Raw genomic sequence first — 27,983 nt, forward strand, 5'->3', positions numbered from 1 at the left:
AAGTGGTTAATCAGACTACTAGAATTTGTTCTTGTCGATTCGTTGATATATAAGTAATAAATAAAAAATTATAATAAAAAAACCTGCTTCTCCATTCATCGATTAACCTATATGAGTAAGATTTAGTCTGTTATTGGGTCTAAATATCGGTTTTGTTATATTTAATTACCCAACCTTATCATCTGTCATTATTGAATCTTAAACCGCCATTTCTCTTCCCATATCTGTCCATCCTTTCATCGCCCTACTTTATCTTCTACGTATTTCTGCCCTCTCTTTCTACCTTTCTCCCTACCTTTCTCGCACCACGCTAACTTGTTATCAACCTCTCCCTCTCTAGAACTGCACCGTGGTCAATAACACAGTGATGGTGTGTCTGGCGCCCTCTGTGGCCGGATCCGACAAAGGTTTCTCTGACACGGGCAGTGGGCCCGATGAGATGGGCTTCATCATGGACGACGTGCACTCTGTCCTGGTGGTCAACGAGACTTTCAGTTACTACCCGGACCCAGTGTTCGAGCCACTGAGTCCCACGGGCATGATGGAGCTCAAACCCAGCTCACCACTCATACTAAAGGTAAGTACTTTGGACGGTTCTCTACTACAATCTTTTCTCTGAATTGTGTACTCTGTATCATGCCAGACTACTGCTGTGTGTGGTCCGTTATCAAGACAAGGTTTGCTCAGTAAGTTATAGGTTTGAATGTTTAACCCATTCAAACCGGGAAACACATCTGTGTAACCACTTAATCCATGTTTTATACTTTGGCTATTCAAAAATAGCAGATATACAAGCTCATAGCGCGGCACCGAGCTTGTATCTGCTATTTTTGAAAAACGTTTGAATATACATATTTTTTAAAGGAAACATTTTTGACACAAATCTTTGCTTCTGGGGGTCCCTGGAACAAAATACTTTGAGATGAGGGGGGGTTTGTGGACAAATACACCACCGATATTATAGCCACATATTTTTTTGTTTTTTTTTTACTTTCAGGATTTAGATGGCATTTGTAGAATCCCCAGAAGCAAAGATTTAAGTTAAAAATGTTTTAAAAGAACAAAAAAAATGCTTTAAAAAACATATATATTCAAAGATTTGCACAGATTTCCACATTTTTTCAAAAATAACAGCAGATCTACAAGCTCTGAGTGCCGCGCTATGAGCTTGTAGATTTGCTATTTTTGAATAGTCCAAAGTATAAAATAATGGTTATAGCCAACAAAAATGGGTTAACTCATTCAATGCCAATGACGTCTTTTGACGGCTGTTTTCAATTGGACATTAGTGCCAATGACGTCTTTTGACGTCTCCTAAAAACATTTTTTTTTTTCAAAATAAAATTTTTAATTTTAATTTTTTATTTTTTGGTTTTTTTTTTTTTAATTTTTATCTCAAAGGAACTAGGAGAAAACGATTTTCAAAAACTTATTGCTCCATCCACTTCAATGTTAAAAAGGAAACGGAGAAAAAAAAAACATTTTTCCTACCATTGTAAACCCTGTATTTCTGAGTGTGCCATGCCACATTCAAACATCAAAAACAAATGTCAACGAGGTCACAATGACCTCGTTGAAATTTGTGAAACCACACCTGAAGTGACTCAGTGATTAGCAACCATCAGGGGATCAATCACACTGAAGACAAACACTCTGTGACCAATTGAAAAGGTAAAATAATAGCCTTTTCGGTGGCACAGGGATCAACAAGCTTGAAAAAGCCTGGCACTGAATGAGTTAATATACTGTAGGCCTCAACACGTTGGCTCACACAAAGAGTATAGCAATGGCAAGCAACTAACTAGCTGCCAAGACCTCAGTCGCATAAACAGTGATTTGAGGAAATGCTCCTCCACCCTCCTGGTGAGCATCACATGCCGATGAAGGCTCGGAATAGCATCTGAAATAACTTCCTTCTCCCCATCATCCTTCCTCATTCACTTTGAGAGTCTCTTCTTTCTTCTTGCCGTCTTTTCAGGCTTGGCACATTTTTTGAAAGGCTTCTTTCCGTCAATAGGAGGATGTGGAACCTTTTGAGATAAATAAAAAGTTGCTTTTAAATTGGGGTTGGAGGGGAAAGTGATCTTTTATAAAACGGGCCAGCATGCGGACGCGCCACCTGCTCAGATTGCTATCCGCTAAGTTCTGAAGAGAGTTCACACACAGCCCTGGTTATATAAGCCTCAGATAGGGGGCTCTTTTTTTCCTACATGTTTGAATCAAGAGCATGTATAAACCACTTAAGCCCTATTCAAAGATGTTCGGAAATAGCCGTTCTACGAGCTCACAAACGCATCGCGATGTGTTGTGAGCAGGTAATACCAAACGCGTAAAAGCTTGAAAGATTATTTCCATTGAGGTACGTTAAGTGTGTGTGTGTGAGATGAGTGCCACGTGTTGGGGGGTAGCAAAATGTCACCTATAATGACATGCCCAAACTAGGGATGCACCCTGCCCCCCCCGTTGTGCACCTCTTTGTCATTTCATCAGTCCTCTTGAACTTCAAAGCCCTTCGGGAGCGAGCAGAGAACCACCGTGCAATTTCATGCACAAAAAAATAAAGCCCCCTTTTTCATTTCATAAAGCCCCCCCCACCCCCACCCAATCAGGATACAGCTTTAGGAAGAAGGATATGTGCCTCTCCTCGATGCATTTAAATAAAGATTCTGTAATGAAAGTCGTGCTCCGGTGAAAGAACTTCCAAAATAAGCAGCGCAGGAATGGCATCCTATTAAATAATTGCACAGAAATTAGACACGCATCGCGATTTTCCGAGCAATTAATTCCATCCCCCTGCAAAGCCTGTTCCATTCTCTCACCCCATGGGGGCGGGTGGAATGGAGTGAGGCGGGGGGGGGGGGGGAGGGGCTTTTAGTGAGTTTTATTTACCCCTATAATTGGTCCCTCCTTGGCCAAACGGAACACAGCCAACCAGCGCTCTCTTTACCTGTGCCAGGCTCGAGCAAAACGCGGCACCAGATCAATTGATGCCTCGTGGAAAACGATTGGCTCGTCTTCGGGTGTCAATAACCCCAGGACTCTGTTGAGAGAGAGTAAATAGCAACGATCGGACATGGTGCAGCAGGCATGGTCATTCTTTTGATTCTGGGAATACTTTCAGCGAGTGCTTTGGTTTTGGCACGCAATATGAAATACTCTATCACTTTAATAAAAGGAAGTTGACTTCGGCCCCGCAGGGACACAGTTTATATGCAAGGTGGAACAATTGCTTTCATGCGTATAATTTATGTGATCATTTAGTTTACATAGCTCTGCGTGACCACCCTGTCTCTGCCTGTTTAAGTGATCTAAGTGTGTGTGTGCATTATTTTCTTTCCAGGGCCGAAACCTGATCCCAGCAGCCCCAGGTAATACTAAACTGAACTACACGGTCCTGATTGGAGAAACCCCATGTATCCTCACCCTATCAGAGAGCCAGCTGCTGTGTGAATGGCCCAATCTCACCGGAGAACACAAAGTCACTGTGAGTTCATCTACATTTACACCCTACTCGAAAGCAGTATCTAGTCACCATGGACTACACTACATATTCCCATACGCACACTATTGTACACACACACACACACACACACACACACACACACACACACACACACACACACACACACACACACACACACACACACACACACACACACACACACACACAGGCAAGCAAACAGTAGCTACAGCGTTTCTATGAGTTCGTTTGCCATTCCAACAATCCACGTGATAGCTTTTCACTCCTCTGTTTTTATTCCCCATCTCCGTCAATTACACTGCAGTCTTTTTCTGACTGATACAATTACGCACAAACACACGCATACTGTACAGTATACACATTTCTGTCATGTTTATATCCTAGCACCTTTTCAACAGTCTTGTCTGGCTTGCGTCCTGCTTGGGATTTCAACTCTATTGATGTTCAATGGAGACTGGTGGGTGGATGTGTGCGTTCCAAACACAACAAACACACATCTCCATCCTTTTTATTCAAATGTTAGTGGATCCAGTACTGCTATGAAGTGATATGATTGAAACGTGTGTGCGTGTGCGTGTGCGTGTGCGTGTGCGTGTGCGCGCGTTTGCGTGTGCGTGTGTGCGTGTGCGTGTGTGCGTGTGTGTGTGTGTGTGTGTGTGTGTGTGTGTGTGTGTGTGAGATATGCTAGTGGTTCCTAAGACAGCCCTAGGGCACAGATGTTGCTACTTCTGACCCAGATATGAATGGGGGATGTGTGCAGGCTTTTGGCCTGCTTTGGCTCAGCTTTTTTTACAGCATAGCCTGCCAACATGGGTACACAACTGGATACCAAGTTGGCTCTGTGTGTTTCTTTTCAGGAGGGTGGATTGTAACTTGTTGTGGCCCTTAATTCAAGGAGTATCGTGAACTGCCCAGTGTGTCCACATTTACAGTAGATGGTTTCAAGTCTATTATGAAAACCCCCCTGGAAATTGGCTAGTAGCTTAATCTGGTGCAACGACTTTTTCCTCTTTGCTTGAGATTAATGTATTCTGTATATGGTCCCTGATACAAATAAGGTAACACATTTAATTAAGTCTATCGTGAAAAACCCATGTCAAAATCTGAAGGAGTTTAATGGAGTGATCATTTAACGCTGAAAGTGTGAAAACTTCAACCTTTTAGGTCCTTTTTTGCACATTCACACTGAGCTGCTAATAACAGATAAAAAATAACTATCCAGTAGACATTTTCTGTAGGCTGCATAGCCAGCTGACTAACAGCTTTTTTCCCCCCCAGTAGTTGATGTCTTTTCCCAGGTCTCCTGTTACAAACAGGAAGTAAACAAAAGGTCAGAACGTACAGGCTAGCTATTGTTCTATAAACTATCAGTTGATATATGTTTTTTCCTAGTGATTTATTTGCTCTCTCTTCCACCTGTTCACCAGATTGGGTATCTTGTTCTCCATGTGAGAATTGACCTTGCAGGTATGCGTCAGGGGGCTTTGACTTTAACCCTCCATATGTGAACTCACCTTGCTAGGTACGCGTGGGGGGCTTCGAGTACTCCCCGGGGACCCTCCAGATCTACTCCGACAGCCTGCTCACCCTGCCCGCCATCATCGGCATCGGAGGGGGCGGCGGCCTCCTCCTGCTGGTCATCATCGTGGTGCTGATCGCCTATAAGAGGAAGTCGCGGGATGCCGACCGCACCCTGAAACGCCTGCAGCTGCAGATGGACAATCTGGAGTCCAGGGTGGCTCTGGAGTGCAAAGAAGGTGGGTTTGGAGAATGTTTATGCAGAACAATAGCCGTGGGTGGCTTAGGAGTGTCTTTATTTAATACTTTAGTGCCAAATAATCTCAATTTCAAAATGATCTCCCACTTTTCCGTAGTTCACATCACATGCCACCTCGTTATTTAATCACATGAATCCTAGCATCCCTATTCTGGGAATGTCATAATAGGCATTCGTCAAAAATAGAAGAAAGAAAATAGAAGAACTTTCCTTTCAAGGTGTTCATTACTGTTAAGTCTTGTGTACTGGTATATGACAGTAAAGAATAGTGTGTTCTGGCTCCCCACGACATTGTAGCATCACCAATAATAATAATAATAATAATAATAATAGTAAATATACTGTATATACTGTACCAAAACAAGGAAAATAAACAAAAATTGAATAATCAAGGAGTACAGTTTGACCATTGTTTTAGCACTGCTGAATGTTCTTTGGTGAAAAAAGAAGAACATTCGGCAAAAATAGCAGATCTACAAGTTCACAATGTGTCTCGTTGTGAGCTCAACTTTTCACTATTTGATGCAACAAAATATATTAGTTTTAAGTGTGTGTTTAAAACACTGTATTTGTCTCTCCTTCTGACCTCATTGCACCCATCCACTCAGTGCCTATATCCCTTGATGTTTAGTGGCACTAGTGGCGTGCGTGTGTGTGTGTGTGTGTGTGTGTGTGCAGCTGAGCGCATTTGATGTGTGTGTGTGTGTGTGTGTGTGTGTGTGTGTGTGTGTGTGTGTGTGTGTGTGTGTGTGTGTGTGTGTGTGTGTGTGTGTGTGTGTGTGTGTGTGTGTGTGTGTGTGTGTGTGTGTGTGTGTGTGTGTGTGTGTGCGTGCGTGTGCAATACACGAAATGCATGCATGCACGTGAGAACACTGTCTAAGTTGGTGTGTTTCCAGAGGAGCACTTTGATCTAAAGCATTCACCAGATGTTGACTCTCCACCCCAGGAGAGAGCTGCCTGGCTGGCCTTTCTACCGTTCACACTGAGAGAGAGAGAGAAGGTTGGGGGGGTGGGGGGGGGATAATCCGAGGGAAATCTTTAGAAAGATAAGGGATGAGAGGGTAAGGAAGCAAAGGCCTGATAAGGAAGAGTTGGGTTTATCATGTTGGTATAAAGAACAGAACAAAAAAGAGGAGAGCGAGCAAGCGCGCGAGAGAGAGAGTTGGAGAGACGCTAGAACATTACCATATATTCATTTGGCTGTAGATCCACTGGGAATCTATTGATGCTGTTGCTTGTTTGTCTGGCAAGAGAGCGGGGGAAACAGATGGAGGGAGAGAGGGAGAGAGAGAGAGAGAAAGAGTGAGTTAATGGAGGGGGGTTATGTGTGACAGGATACTGTGCCGTTAGAGTACAATTCCATTGTAGATTCCAAACTTGTTGCATGGCTTTAGTTTCGCTCGTGTATACCAGAACATCACTTTAGTTGGGTGCCTTGTTGTCAAACTATGCTTACACACACACACACACGCACACGCACACACACACACACACACACACACACACACACACACACACACACACACACACACACACACACACACACACACACACACACACACACACACACACACACACACACACACAGGAGGATTGGCTGGGCAGTTTGGTACTGAGTCCAGGTGCCCTGACCCTGTCTGTCCCCTGCTGTCACCACTGTCTGGAAGACGACAACACGATGGATGGAGGCAGGAACAGAGGGAGGGCCAGAAGGAAGGTGGGGAGAGAGAAAGAGAGATAAAATAGGAGAGTTTGTAGAAGAGATGGAGGACTAAGAACAAAAGGGATGAAATAGAGCTGTGTGTGTGTGTGTGTGTGTGTGTGAGGATGGGAAAGATGGATTGGTCATTAGCAGACGGAGCATAAGAAGCAGTGAACAGAGGGATGGGATAGACAGAAAGGGGAACACAGTGGAAAAGAAAGAGGGAGAGAAGAATGGATTGGAAGATGGAGACAGACGGAGAGGAAAAACAAGCATGGATGGATGGATGGGCGATGGCTTAAGAGGGGGAGAGACTTCTTAAAAAACAATGCTCGCTCCAGTTAACCGTGCGGTCCAACAGTGTTTGAAGAAAGATGTCGGGTTTATGACCCAACAAATATTTTAGACAAACATTGGAGAAAATGGAGTGCGCCGGGTTGCTGGCCTGAAAGTGTGTCGACCACATAATCAAACATCCCCGGTTCGATTCCAGATGAAGACCCTTGTTGCATGTCCTTCACCCTCTCTGCCCTCAGTTTCTTGTCTAAATAAAGCAAGAACTGGCAGAGAAAAATGTATTGAACCAAACATACTATAATCTAATGCAACAGAACAGTAAAATAAAAAAAAATAAAAAAAGATAAAAGCTATTTTTTCCTGTCAAATGTCATTAAACAACAGGTGTCAGCGGTCAAAGAGAAACATCCTAAAACAACTAAATTAAAGTAACAAAGCTGAAAATAAAGAGGATGAAATGAGACATGAAGAGAGAGAGGATTGAAAGTGGACAGAAGGGCAGAGGAGATATTGTATGAAGGAACAAGGGAGGGACGGAGGGAGCGATGGATAAGAGTAGAGAGGCGAGAGGGAAGACAGATTAGAGAAGATGCAGAAAGAGCACAGTGAAGGGAGAGATAGATGGTAGAAGAGAAGGGTGACCTCTGAGGTGTCACTATGAGCGAGGGAGTAGAGGAGGGCAGAAAGAGACAGGCATGGAGTGACATCAACCATCTGTTAGTCTGGGTTTGGGTCTATTTACTTGTTTGGGGGTGTGTGTGTGTGCTGGTGCCTTCTGGGTGACGCCACACACGCCCACAAAGGTGTACTAATCGTGTACTATCGTTGTTGTCGGGCAGAAATCTCGTATTTCCATATTATAAATTAACTTTGTCATACTACAGTGTCACACTAAAGTAGCAAGAATAGCAGATCTACAACCTCAAACGCGTTACGATGCAACTCGTTTAGAGCTTGTAGATCTGCTATTTTTGAATTGTTAACCTGAAAGGTAACAGTTTTGGACATAAAAGGTTTCCACCTGACAACAACGATATTTGAACCATACAAGTACATATTACTTTCCTACGCCTGGTTTATACTCGGTAGTGTTGCATGGCAACAGAGCTACAATACAAGCTACGCATTGCATCGTGACGTGTTGTGAGCTTGTGGATCAGCTATTGTCGGCATGCAACAAATGATAAATTAAGCATTTGAGGAATTTCCTTCGTGCTGAGACTGATGTGCACTTGATTGATTGATTGAATACTTTATTAACAGTTTGCACATTTAATGACAGACAATGACAGTTCACTAAATTAACCATGTGGATGTGACTTGAGAGATTGGATGTGATCTTGGTAGATGTGGTTTGTACTTGAACTGCATCAAGTCACATACTGACTGGCAATGGAAGACGTAAAAACAGTAACACACACAGGTGAATCATCTGGGCATTAGGTTACAGTATGTGTACAGTACGTACATATGTCCCTGGGTGTACACAAGCTGATAGATTGCTTTATGTGTGCGTACTCACATCCTCATGTGTGTGACTCCATTGTGAACTCCCCCCACGCCAATGAGTGCAACAAGAGTGTGCCTAATAACTGTTCTTTTCTCTTTTATTCTTCCTTCCATCTTTCTCTCTGTCTTTGTGTCATCTCCACATTTTCCTTCTGGCTGGTTTTTGTTTTTGTATTTTTGTTTGTATTGCACTGCTACACTTTGAATGTCCTTCTTGTTGAAATGTGCTTTACTGATAAACGTGTCTTGCCTTACAATGATTATTTTATAGCCCCACTGAATTTTTTAGAATTGGATTATACTGTTGATTATGCGACACATCAACAGTCAAACATCAACAGTCATTTCAACTGTACTGTAACTGCATTGGTAAATGGTTTTTCACATTATAATTGAATTTAATTGTGCTTTACTTTTCATCATTCTATAATGGCTACATTATTCAGTCTAACCCCAATCCTCTTTATTTTTTTTGCAAAGCTGCTTTAACAAAATAAATGTGTACTGTAGCTACATTTGAGGGCTACATTCCAGACACTTTGAAAGAAAAGAAAAAACAAACTCATCATTGCCATAACTTAAACATTCAACGTTAACATTCAAAGTAAAGAGGGTGCTGTCTATTGTTCTTAATTTCCGCTGGCCTGGAATGGCCGGGGGCGGGGATTATGTTTTCGCCCCAAGTCCGTCCGTCTGTCTGTGAGCAGCTAATCTCAGGCACCGCTGGACTCCTACACATTTTGGTCCAAAACTCACACAAATGGGTAAACATTCTCTCTGGAGTCATGTGAATAAGCTGCCAAAAAAAAAGCCACAAATCCGGAACAATCTGCCCCACATTTTAATCACACGTTGAGTGGCCTCTAATCAATGCAGAGCCATATGTCATGAACGCAAAGTCCAATCATCCCCAAATGCATGGAAGTGCACGTTGTGGGGCCTCTGTAGAGCAGTGGTTCTCAACCTGTGGGTCGGGACCCCCAGGGGGGTCCCCACATGATTTTGAAGATGACAGTGAAGTGACAAATGAAGGACTTTTAAGACCTTTTTAATACCTAAAAAAAAAAGATCATTACTGTATCAAAAGTAATCAACAAACTATACTATAAAAACTGGTCAAACATTGGCCAAATATTCAAATAATATAAGAAAGAGGCAACAATTTTGAAAATAGCGATTCATGTTGTGAGGCGTTGTGAATTCCCCAACTTCTACATTCCAATATAATATATCATATATTGATATGCCCACAATAGGGACAACAGGATTTGACAGCATATAATAACACATCCATATAACCATATAACTCCTCTTGCAGCCTTTGCAGAGCTGCAGACGGACATCCACGAGTTGACCCAGGAGCTGGACGGAGCAGGCATCCCCTTCCTGGACTACCGGACCTACGCCATGAGGGTCCTTTTCCCTGGGATAGAAGACCACCCTGTGCTGAAGGAGATGGAGGTACGGGTCAGTAGAGAGCACCCCACCCGCATATGGACATGCACACACGCACACACGCACACGCACACGCACACGCACACACACACACACACATGCAAGCATCAGTTTTGCCATGTCTGCTTATTATAAGCGACTTTGCGTGTAAATATTGGTGGTTGCAGTTTTTTTTTGGGACTTCTTCTTAAAGTGTAGTTGCTTATTTGGCCTTATTACATAATGTTGCTAAACCAGTGGTTCTCAAACATTTTCATGTCAAGGAACCCCAGATTAATATGTATTTGTCCGCAGACAAATGAGCTTGTAGATCGGCTATTTTCAAATAGCCGTAGCCTCTTTTGTCACTTCTTTTGGGCTTGTATTCATAGACATGGTTGCTTATTTCTCTCGCAATATCTGGCACGCAGGCACGCACACTCTCACTCACTCACTTAAGCAGGTACACACTCTCTCGCACACACAAACACTACACACACAAACTATCCACAATCATACAGGGACGAAACACTCACAAGATGAATGAATGATGAATTTGTGTGTGGATACAATTTTCTAGGGATTGGCTGTGTTGAACACTTTGATGAAAAACATTTAGTAGAAATTGTACTGCGCCTTGGCTGCCTGCTAGGCAGTGGGAATGTGTTGATGAAAATGTCACTAGCATACTGCGTGTGATTGGGTGGAGAAGTGTTTTGTGAGGGAATGGCTTTCACTTGTCACGTTCTGAAACCAAACGGAGCCAACGTTTCGACGAGAATCTTCAATCTTTCGCTCTCTGTACACAAATGGCGTTTCCTTTTGCAAGTCTTTTCTTTAGCTGCTTGAAGGTGAAGTCAATAATATCACATTGATCACCTGTTTGATATGCAGAGTAAGTCAAGGCGATGAGGTAGAATTTGTGCGAGTAACGACCATGAAAAGGATGCTCAAAGGGAGCTTGCGTTAGGAAGGTTTTGTTTAGAAGAGTGAGCAACAGGCTAGAGCAGCGATTATAAAGAGAATATATATATATATATATATATATATATATATATATATATATATATATATATATATATAATGTGTTGCACTGCGATACATTGTGAGCTTGTAAATCGGCTATTTTCGGTGAAAGACACCGGCGCACAACTAAGTATAAATCAGGTGTAGGGGCAGAGCATGAGACATATCTACTAGTATTATCAGCAGGATTCCAGTGGGCTAGCCTTGCGCGACATTGGATTTTCATTTGTATGGGCCCATGCAATCACAAGCTACAGTAGCGTGCTAGCAGGTAGATCAATTTCTTATTACAGCATGAAGCTCACATCCCCACTTCAAACCACCCTTACTCACTTTCTCTCCCCTTGACTCTCTCCGGGAGGGTGATTTTTTTTTTTGGAATGGGGAGGAAAAGGTGGAAAACCGGAAATAGGAAAAGATCGATAGAGGACGGACAGACGGGGCAAAATAGGGGCGTTGAAGGATTGAGAGAAAGATGAACATTTAGAACCGAGGAACCGAAGTGAGATAGACGTGTGAGAATGAAGAATCCTGTGAGCCCTGTGGTGTGAAGGAGGACTGGAAGTGACTCTCCTTTTCTCTTCACATACAAAGTACAAACTTCACAACATAAATGATGTGTGATGCATGTGAGGCTTTGTAATGAATCCCATTTCCTCACACCTCCTCATGAATCCATTACTCCACTATAACACTCTATTCTCTTTCTCCGTTTCTCTCTCTCTCTCTCTGTCTCTCTTCGTCTGTCTCTCTCTGTCTCCTTCTCTCTCTCCTGTCTCCTTCATCCCTTTTTCTTCTTTCTCTTTCTGTCAACCTCTTTCCCCTCGTTTTCCTCCATTTCACTCCACGCTTCACTCACACATCCAGGTCCAGGCCAACCAGGAGAAGGCGCTGACGCTGTTCGGCCAGATGCTGACCAAGAAGCACTTCCTGCTGACCTTCATCCGCACGCTGGAGGCCCAGCGCTCCTTCTCCATGCGGGACCGCGGCAACGTGGCGTCCCTCATCATGACCGCCCTGCAGGGGGAGATGGAGTACGCCACGGGGGTCCTGAAGCAGCTCCTGTCCGACCTCATCGACAAGAACCTGGAGAGCAAGAACCACCCCAAGCTCTTACTCAGGAGGTACGAAATACTGAGCGTTCTGATCTTTGTGTATGTCCCGTCTTTTTCATTTTGTTTGTTTGTTTGTTTATTCGTCATTATTTATTTAGTATTGTTATTTTTAACCCATTCAATCCGGGAACGCATCTGTGTCATTTTAGATTTATTTGGCTATTAAAAAATAGCAGATATACAAGCTCATAGCACGGCACCGAGTGCTCTGCTATTTTTGAAAGATCTTGAACATTTTTGAAAATCTTTGAATATATATTTTTTATATTATTTGTATATTTGTATAAACAAATAATCAATGGTGCTCCAACTTTTCCATGTCAAGGACCCCCAAAATGATATGTATTTGGCCGTGGACCACATCTCAAAATATGCTGTTCCAGGAACCCCCAGAAGCACAGATCGGAGTTAAAATTGTAATAATAATAATAATAATGATAGTATTAAACATTTTAGGAGTGTGCGGTGGCATTTTGTGGCCCTTTCCCACAAAATGTCCCCACTCTGCCCTGCTTGTCTGTGTCAACCATATGCAAAGGGTGAAACAATGAGTGGTGTCATGGGCTGACATCAGAACTATGATGCTGAGAAAAAAAAAACGTGATTGTCTCTTTGTGCCAAAAGAAGAGGCCGTAACAGCAGGGGGGATAACCGTAATGAGAATGAAAGAATAGAGGGAGTGGACACGGGCTCATGAGGACATCTGGTGGGTTCTTATTCTAATACAAGCCAAGCTATGGAACAGGTTTAGAGCTTCTCTCTCTCTCTCTCTCTCTCTCTCTCTCTCTCTCTCTCTCTCTCTCTCTCTCTCTCTCTCTCTCTCTCTCTCTCTCTCTCTCTCTCTCTCTCTCTCTCTCTCTCTCTCTCTCTCTCTCTCTCTCTCTCTCTCTCTCTCTCTCTCTCTCTCTCTCTCTCTCTCTCTCTCTCTCTCTCTCTCTCTCTCTCTCTCTCTCTCTCTCTCTCTCTCTCTCTCTCTCTCTCTCTCTCTCTCTCTCGGTCCCTCTCAACCCTGTCCCTGTCAGAGAGGATTACACCCTTGAGCGCACACACACACACACACACACACACGCAAGTATTACTATACTTGCGAGGACATGAACATTTTAGGGCGGCAATTTTATGAGTGCCATTTTTACCATTTTGTGCTATATTTAAACCCTAACCCCAAAGCCGAATTATTAGCTGATCTACAAGCTCACAACTCGTCGCATCGTAGATCTGCTATTTTTGTTGCGTCAATGGCGCATGACTAGGTACTGTATTATGCATCAGGCATATCTATAACCCTAACCCATAAACCTTAAATCTAACCTCTAAATGTCTAATCCTAACCTTGAATCTTAGCGCAAACAAATCTAAGCTTAAAATCCTTTTTAACCAAACAACCAGGTACATTGACCTCACAATGTCTTAATTCTCACGTTCTACTATACTTGCGGGGACATCTGGCCCTCACAAGTATAGTAATACTCCCACGTGCACGCACGCACACACACACACACACACACACACACACACACACACACACACACACACACACACACACACACACACACACACACACACACAGGATGAGGAAGGTTGCGTCGCAAAGAAAGAGGTAAAAGGAGGGGGACGAAATCTCCTGGCTTTGGGGGTGGAGGGGTTGAAGGATAGAGGAATAAGACATAAAGGATGGGTGGGGGTCAGATGGAAGGAGGGGGGTGGGGGGGGTGAAGGACATGCAGTGTCCTTCCTTCCCCCTTAAAGAGTGGCTGTGATACAAAGGAATAGAAATAAATGGTAGTACAGTGGTTCTCAAAGTGGGGTTCGGGGATCTCCACGGGGGTCCTTGAGGGGGTTCCAGGTGGTCCTCAGCAAAATTAGTTAAAATGGCACCAAAATCAGTTTAACCACTTTAACCCTATACTGTACTGTATCGGTTAATAAGTATCCAATCTACAAGCCCACAATGCATTGCAATGCGTTATGAGCTTGTAGATCTGCTATTTTCAAAGAAATCATAAAAAAGAGAAACATTTTAACCACAGAAAACTTGTATTGGGGTCCCTGGCACAATATCTTTTCAGATAGGGGGCAGTGGCCAAATACATATTAATTTGGGGGTCCTAGACATGAGAATGTTTGAGAACCATGTGCTATAGAGCATACGAAAGGAGATGGAGAGAGAGACCGAGAGTGTTTGATGACAAACAGATAAAATGGGGTTCAAAGACAGGCGCACGGAAAGGACAGGACTACACATTAAAGTCCTCAGTGGTAATGTATCTATTTGTAAGTCTTAGACTCCATTTGGTCACATGTGTACACAGTCTCAGATGTTAAATGAACACAGAAGATTTGACAGTGTAAGACTGTCCTGAGGGCAGACGGACAGACAGAGAGAAAAGAGGACAAAGGACAGGAGGGGACAATAGGTCCAAGGTGCAATGTGGCGAGACAATGGAGACGTGTTGGGCTGGTCGGCCACTGCATGGCCACCAGGCAGCGGGTGGCAGATGTGTGTGTGCAAGCCAGAGAAAAATTGTCTGTCTCAAAATAATTTGGAATTAGACATTAAATGATAAAAGAAAAGTTATGTGTTTTTTTTACCCCCCCCCCCCCCCCCTCCCTCCCCCTTCTCCTCCTCCTCCTCCTCCTCCTCCTTGGAGAGATATTTAATTAAAAATCTAATCAAATAAATGACTCTCAGCCAGCGTGTCTCTGTGAATCCTCTTCCAATCCCCTCTTGGGGCATACGGTCACAACACGCTGTCCCTGCTAACTACGCTGTGCAGCCTCAGGAGCTGCTGTTAATAAAGCCAGACAATTATTAAATACATTTTTGTGCTATTTGGGTGTTTTTTTTAAAGGCAAAAGACCAACTTCCTTTTTAAAGGATATTTCAACAGGGAGCTAGGTCTGGACTATGTCTGGACTAGGTCTGGACTAGGTCTGGACTAGGTCTGGACTAGGTAGGGACTAGGTAGGGACTAGGTCTGGACTAGGTCTGGACTAGGTAGGGACTAGGTCTGGACTAGGTCTGGACTAGGTCTGGACTAGGTCTGGACTAGGTCAGGGGCTTAGCCCCAGAGCCTAGTTGAGGGGCAAAACATTTTTGCAGTTTTTTTTGTGGTCCCTGTTGTTCTGCCCAGAACAGGTTTTACACTTAATTACAATTGATATAAACTCACTCAGATTCTAATCAGTAGCTTGTTGGTGTCACTGTTCAGATTATGACGCAGAAGCCTCCAATGACATACAGTATATAATATAAAACAAAAAAAGTATAAAGTACGTTCTGAGAAAACTTCTCTCATCTGCTCACCAATGAACCACATCAACCACAACTCTCCTCCTGTTCTCCTAAGTCTTCACACTGTTCTCTCCTCTCACCAAATGATGTAAAAGAATTAGCTACAGAAATACTGTATGCTACCTGGGGTGCCTCATCAGTGCGTTATTATCAAGGCCTGAAGTTGCTTAATAAGCACCATTTAATCCCCATAAGGAGATTCAGGTGTCACAGCAGCAACAGCAGTATTAATAAAACGCAGGACAGTAGTTTGGCTACAGCTAAGAGCAAATATCAAGTCAAGAGCCGAACTAAAACAAATAAGAATGAAGAAAAAACACTGGTTTGATCAAATTAACATACTCAGGATTTTACTCAACTGTGCGAGAGAGAGAGAGAGAGAAAATAGCCAATCCGTCACATTGTGACATGTGAGCTGGTTTGTAGATCTGCTATTTTTGCTTAATGTTTGCCCCAGAATAGGGACTCTAGGGTTGAAGGAGAGGTTAAAGGAAAAATTAATTTGTATTTCTGGTTCTTAAGATAAAAGTGGTACATCGAGTTTGTTTTTTTAGTATATAGCTTCTGATTGGAAGCATTCTTCAAAACTCACTACGTGCCACCTTTTGAACTCACATCCATTAAGAACATCATATTCATCTGGCACTGTGGAGAAGTCAATTACTATAGCGATTCCCAACCTGTGGGCCATTGATTGATTGAAATTGATTGCAATTTTTATTAGGCAAAAGAATGTAAAACAACACAGTTACATTTATAATACTTTTGTCTAAAAGGTCTGACCAAAAAAGTCCTTGCGGACTGGTTTCCGTTGGGATCCTTGAATTGATTTTATAGACATAAGGATATTGCAAGTGGTCCCCCAGATAATTGGCAAAACACTAAGATTTTATTCATTATATAACATGAATTAAAAAACAACAACAGTATTTTCATTGCAACGTTGAAAATTAAAGTATACAATGTTCCATTGAGATCCAAGCCGGAACACAAAGGATTGATTGAGCATTAAAATAATTCAAAGGCTTTGCTCTGAAACGGTAGAGAACTAGGACAACCACAAGGCAAGTGAAAGTTATTTCCAGAATGACAGATGACTGAGTGTTTAACATTATGTGGATGCTGTTCACCTTGTTAGGCTGACTAGGCTCTGTCTGTAATAACACAGTTGTTTGTGGCATTCAAGTACTGTTCAGTTAACATCATGATGTACTGTATGATACAGTTGCTGTGTCCAAGGCTTGTGGTGTGCACTGCGATGTATAAAATTGACATCACACTACGGTTTACCACAGATAACAGCTACACATTTACAAAATAAATGCCCAAACGCCCATCCTTATTCCCACCGCTAACCTCACGTCACCAGGCTTCCCTCACAGTGCCTATGGAAAGCCTGGTTTCTATTTACTGCTCAGTGCTCGGCTCCCTGTGTCCTGTAATTTGCACACATACATATCCGTATCCACTCTAGACTGGATCTGCAAAATGCAAAGCGAATTGATCCCAGGCTTATCGCCTGCTACCAAGTTGCACCATACCCAAGCGTGTTCTGTCCAGGTGCAATTTTGCCATCTCCCTCCTCTACTCTCTAATCTATAATATACAGTATTCCACTGACAGCTAAAAAAATAAAAATTTAAAAATAAATTTATGTGGAATAAGAATTCCACACAAATTAAATATCTCTCGACAAGCAACTTCAGGTAACAGAAGTGTTTGAGTGTCGTTAATACTACCAGCCCTTCACCTGCTAGCTCGCAAACTACAGTCACTGGCCTACTTTTCTTCCCATCTCTACTTTACTTGTTTGCTCTTTATTCGTTTCCAGTTCCTTTATTCCTCGCCACATGAAGATTATGTATTTCTCTGCGAAATGGACAATAAATATACCTTCCTTTGCTGTACACATTTACTAACCTGCCACCACCGTTACTGAGTGAGCAGTTGGAAAATAAAGGTAGTTTGGAGAGTAATGAAACATAGCCCAGTTATACAAACCCACTAACCCACCTTAGGAGTATTGCATTTCACGTTCAGGTAGGAGTAAACATGGTGATAGTGAGAGGACAAATAAGCGATTTCGATACTAGAAGAAAGGTGTGTTTGGTAAAACTATGGTCCTGAAATAAACTTTTATTCCCAATCTTATGCGTGCTTTCCTCAACATACCCCCGGCGCCAGCTTCCTTTTAGCTGTTTAACAAATTAGACCCAATAAGTCTGTTAATTACAATGCCTTATAATTGCTTTGTTTTCTTTCTGCGGGCTTGTGCGTGTGTGTGTGTGCGTGTGTGCGTGTGTGTGTGTGTGCGTGTGTGCGTGTGTGTGTGTGTGTGTGTGTGTGTGTGTGTGCGCGTGCTGTGCGTGCATGTCCACACGCGGAGGGTTCCCCTCATTACGCGGCAGGTTCACAATTAACGAGAGAAGTTAGCAAATTATACTAATTGCTGTATTTTTAATGAAGATGGGTGGGTTTACTTTTGCGAACTGGGGGAGGGGGGTTGGGGGGCAGATGAAACAATGAGAGAAATGGAGTGCGTTTGTTATGCCAAGGTAATTTGTTTGAGTGTGAGGGAGGGGGGAGTGGGAAAAGGCTTGCGGTGTCTGATAATTCCATGTTTCCCTTTGATGTGTGAACGCATATTAACCCCACAACCACCACCACCACGATCAAAGTGTTGGTTTTTGTGCCCACAGATCTTAGCCAGGGGCCTTGTTTGGGTTCGCTTGTTGCAACAGAGCGAAGTGGTTTGGGAAAAGTCCAAAGCCTCTTGTCTTGCGGTTCATGCGCTGATGTGTTTGAGCTGAGAAAACGACAAATCTCTCTTTCCTCTCTCACGCTTATAATGAGTTTCCCTTGTTTTTCCCTTCACTCTTCTTGCCTCTTTCACCCTATTTCTGTCTTTCCCGAATCCCTCTCTTCCATCTTTCCTACTCCATTCATATTCATATTCATACTCTCTCTCTCTCTCTCCCCTGTCCAGGACGGAGTCAGTAGCTGAGAAGATGCTCACCAACTGGTTCACCTTCCTTCTTTACAAGTTCCTCAAGGTAAAGCTGTTGAACACACACACACACACACACACACACACACACACACACACACACACACACACACACACACACACACACACACACACACACACACACACACTCCTTCTCCAAAAGTTTTAAACAGGTGTTTGAAGTGACACTAATGCTGTGGTGGTTGGGAATACAAAACACACACACACACACACACACACACACACACACACACACACACACACACACACACACACACACACACACACACACACACACACACACACACACACAGCTGCGGCGTTAGATAAGCCAGTGGTAGCAGACTACCTGTCTACCTGTATAACTGTGCCTTTCATGTAGTGAGTTGCTGTGTGTGTGTTGTGAGTTGGAAGCTCTGCTGTGTTCTGATCACTGTAGCCTGTCACACTAGCCTGTATCTGCGGATGGATATTCTTCTGGGTTGAGTGTGTGTGTGGGTGGGTGGGTGGGTGGGTGGGTGTGTGTGTGTGTGTGTGTGTGTGTGTGTGTGTGTGTGTGGTGGGGGTGTTATAGGAGGGGCATCCAGGGATTTGTCACATTTGTTTTTTTTACCATTTCCCTCTCTGCAGTTTGAATCTGTGTGTCTCTCTCTCTCTCTCTCTCAATCTCTCTCTCTCTCTCTCTCTCTCTCTCTCTCTCTCTCTCTCTCTCTCTCTCTCTCTATTGTCTATCTAATGTATTCAGAGGGAGTTTTTGTGGTGTAAACTATGCTAAATTCCTGCCTACATCAGCTCTGCGTTCACATGTTCACAGCTAATCAGTTTGAGCAGCTAGTGACACCACAGCCTCCCCTCCGTGAAACCTCTAGCCAAAACAGGCTTTCTGCCGGACAGCTAGTCAGCAAGCCATGCAGGCCCCTCTAGCGGTCCCAGTCTTGTTTGTGTGTTTGTTTGTATGTGTGTTTTGGCTCTAGGCGTGAGGCTGGCCAATCAGAGCTGGGCTCACAGACAGCAGAATAAGTTACCATGGGAGCTGTCAGGGGAACCTCCAAACTCCCGGGTTAACTTAGACGGAAAGACAAGGGCATCAAAGGATGGAGAGGGAGAGAGAGAGCGGTAGAGAGCTGAAAGGAGAGAAGTGTCCTTTAGATAACAGTGAGGTAACATGAATAGAGTGTGAGAGAAGTCAACTCTGTGCTTGTGAAAGGACTCTTCTGCTTAATATTTATGCCTCCTACTTAAGAGGGACATTTAGAAAGTTGTATCATAGCATTCAGGTAGGCTATATTACTTGTGACATGGTGACTCAAACAATGACTCACTCTGCTGCACTTATTCCACAGCATGCTGCTCTGAGTAAATGTAAAACAAAAAATGAGAGAGAGAGAAAAGAATGACCCTGTATTAGATTAGTTCGTTTTAAACAAGCAGTCAAGTGTAATTAGCTCAAGTCCATAGCTAATAGCTTTTATCTTAATTTTTTCATCAGATCAATACATTCTTATTGGCAGTTTCAAATGATCTCCAGTCAACACATCATGAGTGCATGTGGCCTCGTTGGCACTGCTGCTCTAGCAGCTGTTTACATCTATCAGCCTGGTGTGCAGTATTTTAATTTAACGCCCTCTTGAATACATCAGCAGGATTTTTTTCTGCTGAACCGTGGGAGCTGCGTTTACCATGGCTGTGGATGTGTTAGGTCTCTCTCGTAGGGCTGGGCGATGTGACTTCAAATCAATATCACCATTATTTCAAACTTTTGCCTCGATTACATTTAAAGGACAACTTTGTTTTTTTACAACCAAGGTTTATATTTTAGCTTGTAATTAAAGTAAATAAATGATGTGTGTTATTTCTTTTTCATTTACTGCTTTCTATAGTTTTAGCAATTTTCATGATATTTTTTTTTACAGTGAGCGGGGGCATTCTGTCCGGTGGCTAAATATGCCATTTTTACACAATAAAAAAGGTCCTGTGGTCTTTGATGGCCAGATGTGAGTTATTGGGGGCTAGAAGAGCTACTGTAAATAATAATAAAGAAAACGCCGGGTTATTGTGTAAAAAAAGACATATTTAGCCACCGGACAGAATGCCCCCGCCCACTGTAAAAAAGATCGCAAAAATTGCTAAAACTATAGAAAGCAGTAAATGAAAAAAAAATAACACACATCATTTATTTACTTTAATTACAAGCTAAAATATAAACCTTGGTTGTAAAAAACTAAAGTTGTCCTTTAATGAACAGAGGTTTTTTAAAGTGAATGAAAAGCAGATCTACAGTCACACGCCACCATTGTACAACAAAGTTTAATAATGAGCTTAAGTGGTTACTCAGACTAATCTATTTAGTCGATTATAAACATTCTTGTTGTTTTCGCGTTGATTCATTGATATATAAGAAATTTTAAAAAGTGCTGCTTCTCAATTATTTGTGTACATGTGTGTTAAGTCGTAAGTCCTAGGTCTTTCTCAAACTAATTTGATCAAATACTTACTATTTTGATTGAACTTGAGATTGACTTGAATTCTATATATGGGTCCAAAACGTTCCTTTTTTATTATATTTTTTAAAAACATTTTGAAATTGTAAACATATCAGATCTACAAGCTTGTAGATCTGCTATTTTCACTACTTTCGTGCGACACTCTTGGAAGATGAAGTACTGTAGGGCGTTAATTTTAAATATGGAGATGCGAGGTTTCTGCCTGACAGCAGCGATATGGAGCCTTCAATAGAGAGAAGGTGTGTGGGCAGTGCTTAGTTGGCAGCACCACAGAGAGAGAGGGGGGGGGGGGGGGGCTCCCAGCGCTCACCGCGCTCGTTGCCTGGTTGACATGTCTCACACACCAAAGTGCTTCTCCAAGCGCTTTTCACTCCTCAGTCGTTAACCTTCTATTAACTCCTCCATCAATTGCCACTCACTCACATTCTCACTCTCTTTTCTCTCTCTCTCACACACACACACACACACACACACACACACACACACACACACACACACACACACACACACACACACACACACACACACACACACACACACACACACACCTTATTAAATGGTGTTTTTCCCCAGAAGAAAAGACGTGTGTGTGTGTGTGTGTGTGTGTGTGTGTGTGTGTGTGTGTGTGTGTGTGTGTGTGTGTGTGTGTGTGTGTGTGTGCATGTGGCAATAGCAAACACAGGCCATAGCCTTGTCATTTACTACTCTGCCTATGGGAGGCTGCAACAAGAACATAAATATAATAGGAATAGGTGGTCAGCAATGCTGTGTTGTTATTTCATCAGGTTTTGCTGTGGATGGAAAATCATAACACAGCTGCAAGCTGCATTTGGAAGCAGTGGATTGTATTGGAATGCATTCTCATGTTATTCTGACACCCTTTGTTTGTTTTCTTTGTATCTCTATCTACTCTCTTTCTTTCTTTCGTTCTGTCTTTCTTTCTTCCCTCCTTCCTACCCCCTGTCATTAGGAGTGTGCTGGGGAGCCTCTGTTCATGCTGTACTGTGCCATGAAGCAGCAGATGGAGAAGGGGCCGATAGATGCCATCACAGGAGAGGCCCGCTACTCGCTCAGTGAAGACAAACTCATCCGACAGCAGATTGACTACAAGACACTGGTGAGTAAACAGTGTTGTCGGTTTGTGTGTACAGCGGACACGCTGCGTCTGGACCGGAGTCTAACTGTGCCTTTTGATGGCACTGATGGCATATGTTGGCCTATACATGTCTCCCCTGCTCTGCTCATGTCTTATTTAACTTCTCCTAACAAGTAGAATGTAAACTCTAAATGATTCTAAATAAAACCTAACAGACGACTGAATTCCTTTGAATGTTTAATCTGAGCGTGAATGGATTTAGATTTTTTTTTGTTAAGTCTGAATTTTAAGGCAACAGGCTATTTTGAAATGTTTGTAAGCACTAATATTATTGTCAGTTGTCCCTGTGCTCAGGACCTTTACATCATGAATGTGACCTTGAATTACATTTACATTACCGGTACATTACAGTCATTTAGCAGACGCTTTTATCCAAAGGGACTTACAATAGGTGCATTTCAACATACTGTAGGTAGGGAACAAAACTGCTAATCACCAGAAGTATTAACACATTGGCTGCCAGAATTATTTATTTATTTTCTACAGTAGACTTCCAGACTTTTTCAATGAAAAAATAAAAGTACTCAGGAGCCGAGATACAGAATTTTTAAGTTTCAAGTTAACAAGGAAGTGAATGGGAGTCTAAATCTTCGAAAAATCATATCTCCTTGGTCTTTGGGTCAAATAAAAAAATAAAAAAAAAAATATATATATATATATATATATATATATATATATATTTTTTTTTTAAAGAACGCAGATCTGTGTTCTTGGCAGCCTGCGTTCTAAGGCCTCAAAAGAACGCAGATCTGCGTTTTTGGCAGCCAATGTGTTAAGTGCATTCTCTTCTAAAACAAGCAACTAAGAGTATACCTAGCGCCAAGGTAAAAGTGCAATATATCAGCTACCTACTTTCATAAACAGATGAGACAAAAATAGGAAAATCAAATGAGCAAGAGCTAAAACAAATAAGTGTATCGAATAAACAAGATCCAGTAAGACAAGAGCTCGTACAACTAATTGACAACAGGTAGGCCAGGCAAAGAGGAGAGAATTCTGGTACAATACACAAAACCACAATGATCCATATTATAGCACCGCTGATCCATATTAAACGTTCAATTAGTTTGCAGCTCACAAATGATTCCAGGGTCACATGCATCAATAATAACTTCTCCTGGTCTCTGCTGAAATTGGTAATCTGAATGGTGCCCTTTGCCCTCTCTCCCCTGTAGACGCTGCACTGTGTGAACCCGGAGAACGAGAATGCGCCGGAGGTGACGGTTAAGGGTCTGAACTGTGACACAGTGACCCAAGTGAAGGAGAAGCTGCTGGATGCTGTGTACAAAGGCACGCCATACTCCCAGAGACCCAAAGCATCTGATATGGACCTGGGTGAGTCACGCACACGCACACACGCGCGCGCACACACACACACACACACACACACACACACACACACACACACACACACACACACACACACACACACACACACACACACACACACACACACACACACACACACACACACACACACACACACACACACACACACACTGATAGGTAGGTTGTAAAATGTTTTGTAAGCTATAGTGTAAGAAAGACACCTAGTGGACAAATTAATCTACATTCTTGCTGTCTCTGCCGCATTTTTTAATTAAACATACTTTGTGTGTGTGTGTGTGTTGTGTGTGTGTATGAGACAGAATGGCGCCAGGGCAGGATGGCTCGCATCATCCTTCAGGACGAGGACGTCACCACCAAAATAGACAATGACTGGAAGAGGCTCAACACACTGGCTCACTACCAGGTAACATTCTGGGAACCACGTTCATTCAGTCCCTGCTGGTTTTGCGCCAAAATGTCCACCGTTTGATAAAGTGGGACAACTTACTGTACTACAGTGGGTGACCATTGACTTTGTCGCTTTTCATAAGAGAATCACTTCACTCATTTGCCTCACCCGCTTTGCAGTAAATTTAAGTTCCAAATACTACCACAAGGTGCCGCTTTGGAGTCACTTTTTTTGTGACAGAGAGACAGACAGACAGACATACATACAGACAGACAGACAGACAGACAGATAGATGTCTTATATATTAATAATAATAATAATAATAATAATAATAAATAGCAATAATTACGTGTGCTTAGAGCGTTTAAATTGGGTTTTCTGTTCAGCGTCGGGCAGTCAGGAACGCATCTCTGTCATTTTAGAAATGTTCAGACACACATTGGTTTCTGTCTGTCTGTCTGTCTGTCTGTCTGTCTGTCTCAAAAGTCCGTGGAGAGAGAGAGAGAGAGAGAGACAGACAGACAGACGTCTTATATGTTTTTTTTTCTCGCATCAATTTCTGTATAGTATCATTGTACCTCTTTCCTCTGTAAATGAAATAGTCTAGTTAGTGTAGCGGTTAAAACTGATGTCGCGTGATTTTACGACCCGGGTTCGAATCCCACGCTATAAGCATGCTGATCTGCTATTTTTACTTTTACTTCTACTCCACTACATCTCAGAGGAAAATATTGTACTTTTACTCCACTACCATTATTTGAACGCTTTAGTTACTAGTTACTTTGCAGATATAAATCATTACATTATAAAACATACATTATTTGCCCTATTTCACATAGTCTATTTGAAAATGGCCGATCTACAAGCTCACAACGCATTGCGACGCATTGTGAGCTTGTAGATCAGCTATTTTCAAATATTTCAGTACTTTAAGTATATTTGCCAATACTTTTGTACTTTTACTTTGATTGAACTCAAGTAACATTTTGAGTTCATCCATGACCGTAACAGACGACCGTCATGTGATCCATGGCCAACAGCGAGGCGTTTGTTTTCATTCTTATAAAACCGCGTGGCTCATTTATATGCACGTGAAAGTAACTAAGCGGAAAGTAACTAAGTACATTTACTCCATGTCCACTTGTTGCTGACGGTGCGTGGTAGTGTAGGAGCAGCGCTGTAAAAGCCCCAAGCGTCATCGGTGCAGGAAAGATGCGTATTTGGTTGTACACACGGAGACGCAAGGGTGGCGTTTTCAGTCGGAATTCAAATCATGATGCAACACTTTGTGAGCTTTTATGGGACACTGTTGTACAACAAAGTAGAATTCATTTGTGAAGAAAGAAAACCCCATTAACAGTTGAAAATAGCCTACACCCTACACCATTTCTGCCCATCCCTCTAACTTCATGTAGGCGCATTAAAAATATCAAAATTGGCCGCTCTGAATTTGTATCTGAACAAATACTTTGATAGAAGAGATAGGCCTACAGAGGTACTGTAGGGGGGAGGGGGAACCTGATAGCAGAGTTCCTCACTTGGCTTATTTGGAATAGGCTGCATACATTAACATAACCGGTTTGGCAAGAGACTGGGCCAGTGTTGTAGGCTAGTGCTAATTTTGGAAGTGGGGGAGCGCGGTTCTTGAGCGGATTGGAGTTTTTTTTTGTTACTTTATTTCGGTTTTAGGGTTAAGCTCTGATCCACCCGTCCCCCCCTCCCACGAAAGCCCCCCGACCCCCCGCACGCAACCACTCCGCCGCGCTGCGCCAGGCCGCGCTGCGCTAAAACGCACTGTCTGTGCCTGTGGTGGCCAACTGAAAGCTATAATAACATAGTAGTATGACAAGGGTGCCATTATATTCAATGATATTCAATTGTTTTGTGGAAAACACATGGCTCATCATGCTTAATTAAAGAGAGACTCACTTGCCTTTTCTAAGTGCTTTTCATTGTTTGGACAGAAGAAATTGTAAACATTTAGCCAATATTCGATCATCATTAAATAACAGACAGTGAACTGGTAAACTGGTGACAGCATGTCATGGATAGCACATTAATTCTTAAACAATATTGAGGAGGAAATAATTATAAACGAGGAAATAAAATAAAACAAACCAAAAAGACGCCAATAACCCCTGTCTTATAAAAACTGCCAAAGTGGCTCGGGGTTATCTGACATGACAGGCTGTGCCACTTTGGTTTTTGTGCTTTCTGCCGTGCGATGTGCTCGCAGCCAAGTCTTGACATAAGGCTCTGGATTCCAGGACCTGAGCGGAGGTCCATGCTGTCTAATAAACATCAGAGCCGACACACGTTCTGTATGCAGTCGCGAACGGAGTGATGTTATTATGAGGTTCAATGTTCATCAAACTAAAGAGAGAGAGAGAGAGAGAGAGAGCAGTGTCCCATAAAGTAGTAGTGGAAATAGCCGATCTACAAGCTCACAAAGTGTTGCACCATGATGCTTTGCGAGCTTGTAGATCTGCTATGTTTTAAAATAAAAGTCTGTCTGTTGGTTTTATGAATAATAATCCATTATACATACATTATATATATATAACGCACTGGCCAATACAACTAATAGACGAGAATGAATAATTTGTATGCTCATCGCGTGGGATTCGAACACGGGTCGAAAAATCACCGGACATCAGTTTTAACCGCTACACTAGCTGGGCTGTTTCATTTATAGAGGAAAATGTTGGAATATTACTACACAACAATTGATGCGAGAAAAAAAAACATATAAGACGTCTGTCTGTCTGTCTCTCTCTCTCTCTCCACAGACTTTTGAGACAGACAGACAGAAACCAATGTGTGTCTGAACATTTCTAAAATGACAGAGATGCGTTCCTGACTGCCCGACGCTGAACAGAAAACCCAATCTATTGGCAAGAGAAAAAAATACGTTTATTTTCCCGTCTCGTTTTATCAATTAAGACGTTAAAATTAAACTAATGTTAAGCGCAGCATCATGCTATCTAACTTTATTTGCTTAATATTTTGCTTAATATAAATGTCACATCTTGTACTGTAAGCAACATACAGGATCTTTCTCTGTCTTTCTAGGAAAAACAGTGCCTAAAAACCCCAAAACAAACAATTTTGCTATTCAAATGAGCTATTGGCATGATAAAACATACGTTTACATTTTCCAAAGCAAGTGTCAAAACATAATACAAAAGTGTAAAGTAATGTATGTACAGTTTGGAGAGGATATACAGTAACTAGTAACAAATATATTCTTGCTGTCTGCTGTGGGCTGTAGGCAGCTGTAGGCAGTAGACCGCTGCTGCCCCTAGTGGCACAGAGTGGAAATCATACATGCCCTGCATGAAACGCATGAGAAGAATGAAAAAAAACGACAAAGTCAATGGTCACCCACTGTACGACATTGGAAGCGGAAGGTAACTTAAGGTAAAAGCTAAGTCCTTGTTTGACTGTGTTCGTGTTGTTGTTGCTTCAGGTGACAGATGGCTCGGTGATTGCCTTAGTGCCAAAGCAGAACTCGGCCTACAACATCTCCAACTCCTCCACATTCACCAAGTCCCTCAGCAGATACGGTAAGAGAGAAGGTGTGTGTGTGTGTGTGTGTGTGTGTGTGTGTACGTGTGTGTTTGTGTGCATTTGTGTCTTTGCACACCGGTATGTGTGTGTATCGCTGCACTTTTGTTAGTGTATCTGAGCGCACACATTTGTGTTGGCGTTTACATGTCGAAATGCAAATTCACTTAGTAGATACTAAGTGAATATTATGTGGATAGTAAGTGAATACTAATGTACATGGCTGCACTGCAGAGCTGTGTTGTACAGTATGTCATTCCCTTCTCTCTCTGCCCTCAGTTTCCTGTCTCTGTTCTGTCCTATCTACATAAAGTAGAAACTAAAAACTAAATGTATGTCCAGTAATATACCTTGTTTTTTTTTTCAAGTGTAGCA

General features: G+C 42.4%; 1 protein-coding gene across 2 annotated transcripts in view; it reads left to right on the forward strand.

Annotated features, from left to right (window-relative positions):
* The window catches only part of plxna1b (plexin A1b), a 239,002-nt gene that overhangs the window by 201,322 nt on the left and 9,697 nt on the right, over positions 1 to 27,983 (forward strand). Inside the window, exons 18-27 of one of the 2 annotated variants that reach the window (XM_084062474.1) lie at positions 341 to 577; positions 3,341 to 3,484; positions 5,004 to 5,238; positions 10,085 to 10,233; positions 12,094 to 12,350; positions 18,623 to 18,689; positions 22,118 to 22,264; positions 23,479 to 23,638; positions 23,953 to 24,056; positions 27,511 to 27,607. In XM_084062474.1, coding sequence (XP_083918600.1) covers positions 341 to 577; positions 3,341 to 3,484; positions 5,004 to 5,238; positions 10,085 to 10,233; positions 12,094 to 12,350; positions 18,623 to 18,689; positions 22,118 to 22,264; positions 23,479 to 23,638; positions 23,953 to 24,056; positions 27,511 to 27,607 — 1,597 coding nt within the window. The remainder of the gene's footprint in view (positions 1 to 340; positions 578 to 3,340; positions 3,485 to 5,003; positions 5,239 to 10,084; positions 10,234 to 12,093; positions 12,351 to 18,622; positions 18,690 to 22,117; positions 22,265 to 23,478; positions 23,639 to 23,952; positions 24,057 to 27,510; positions 27,608 to 27,983) is intronic. The other variant, XM_084062475.1, reaches the window with a different exon arrangement.

The sequence above is a fragment of the Gymnoscopelus microlampas genome, assembly GCF_963454915.1.
Source record: "Gymnoscopelus microlampas genome assembly, chromosome: 7".
In the NCBI taxonomy this organism is placed as follows: Eukaryota; Metazoa; Chordata; class Actinopteri; order Myctophiformes; family Myctophidae; genus Gymnoscopelus; species Gymnoscopelus microlampas.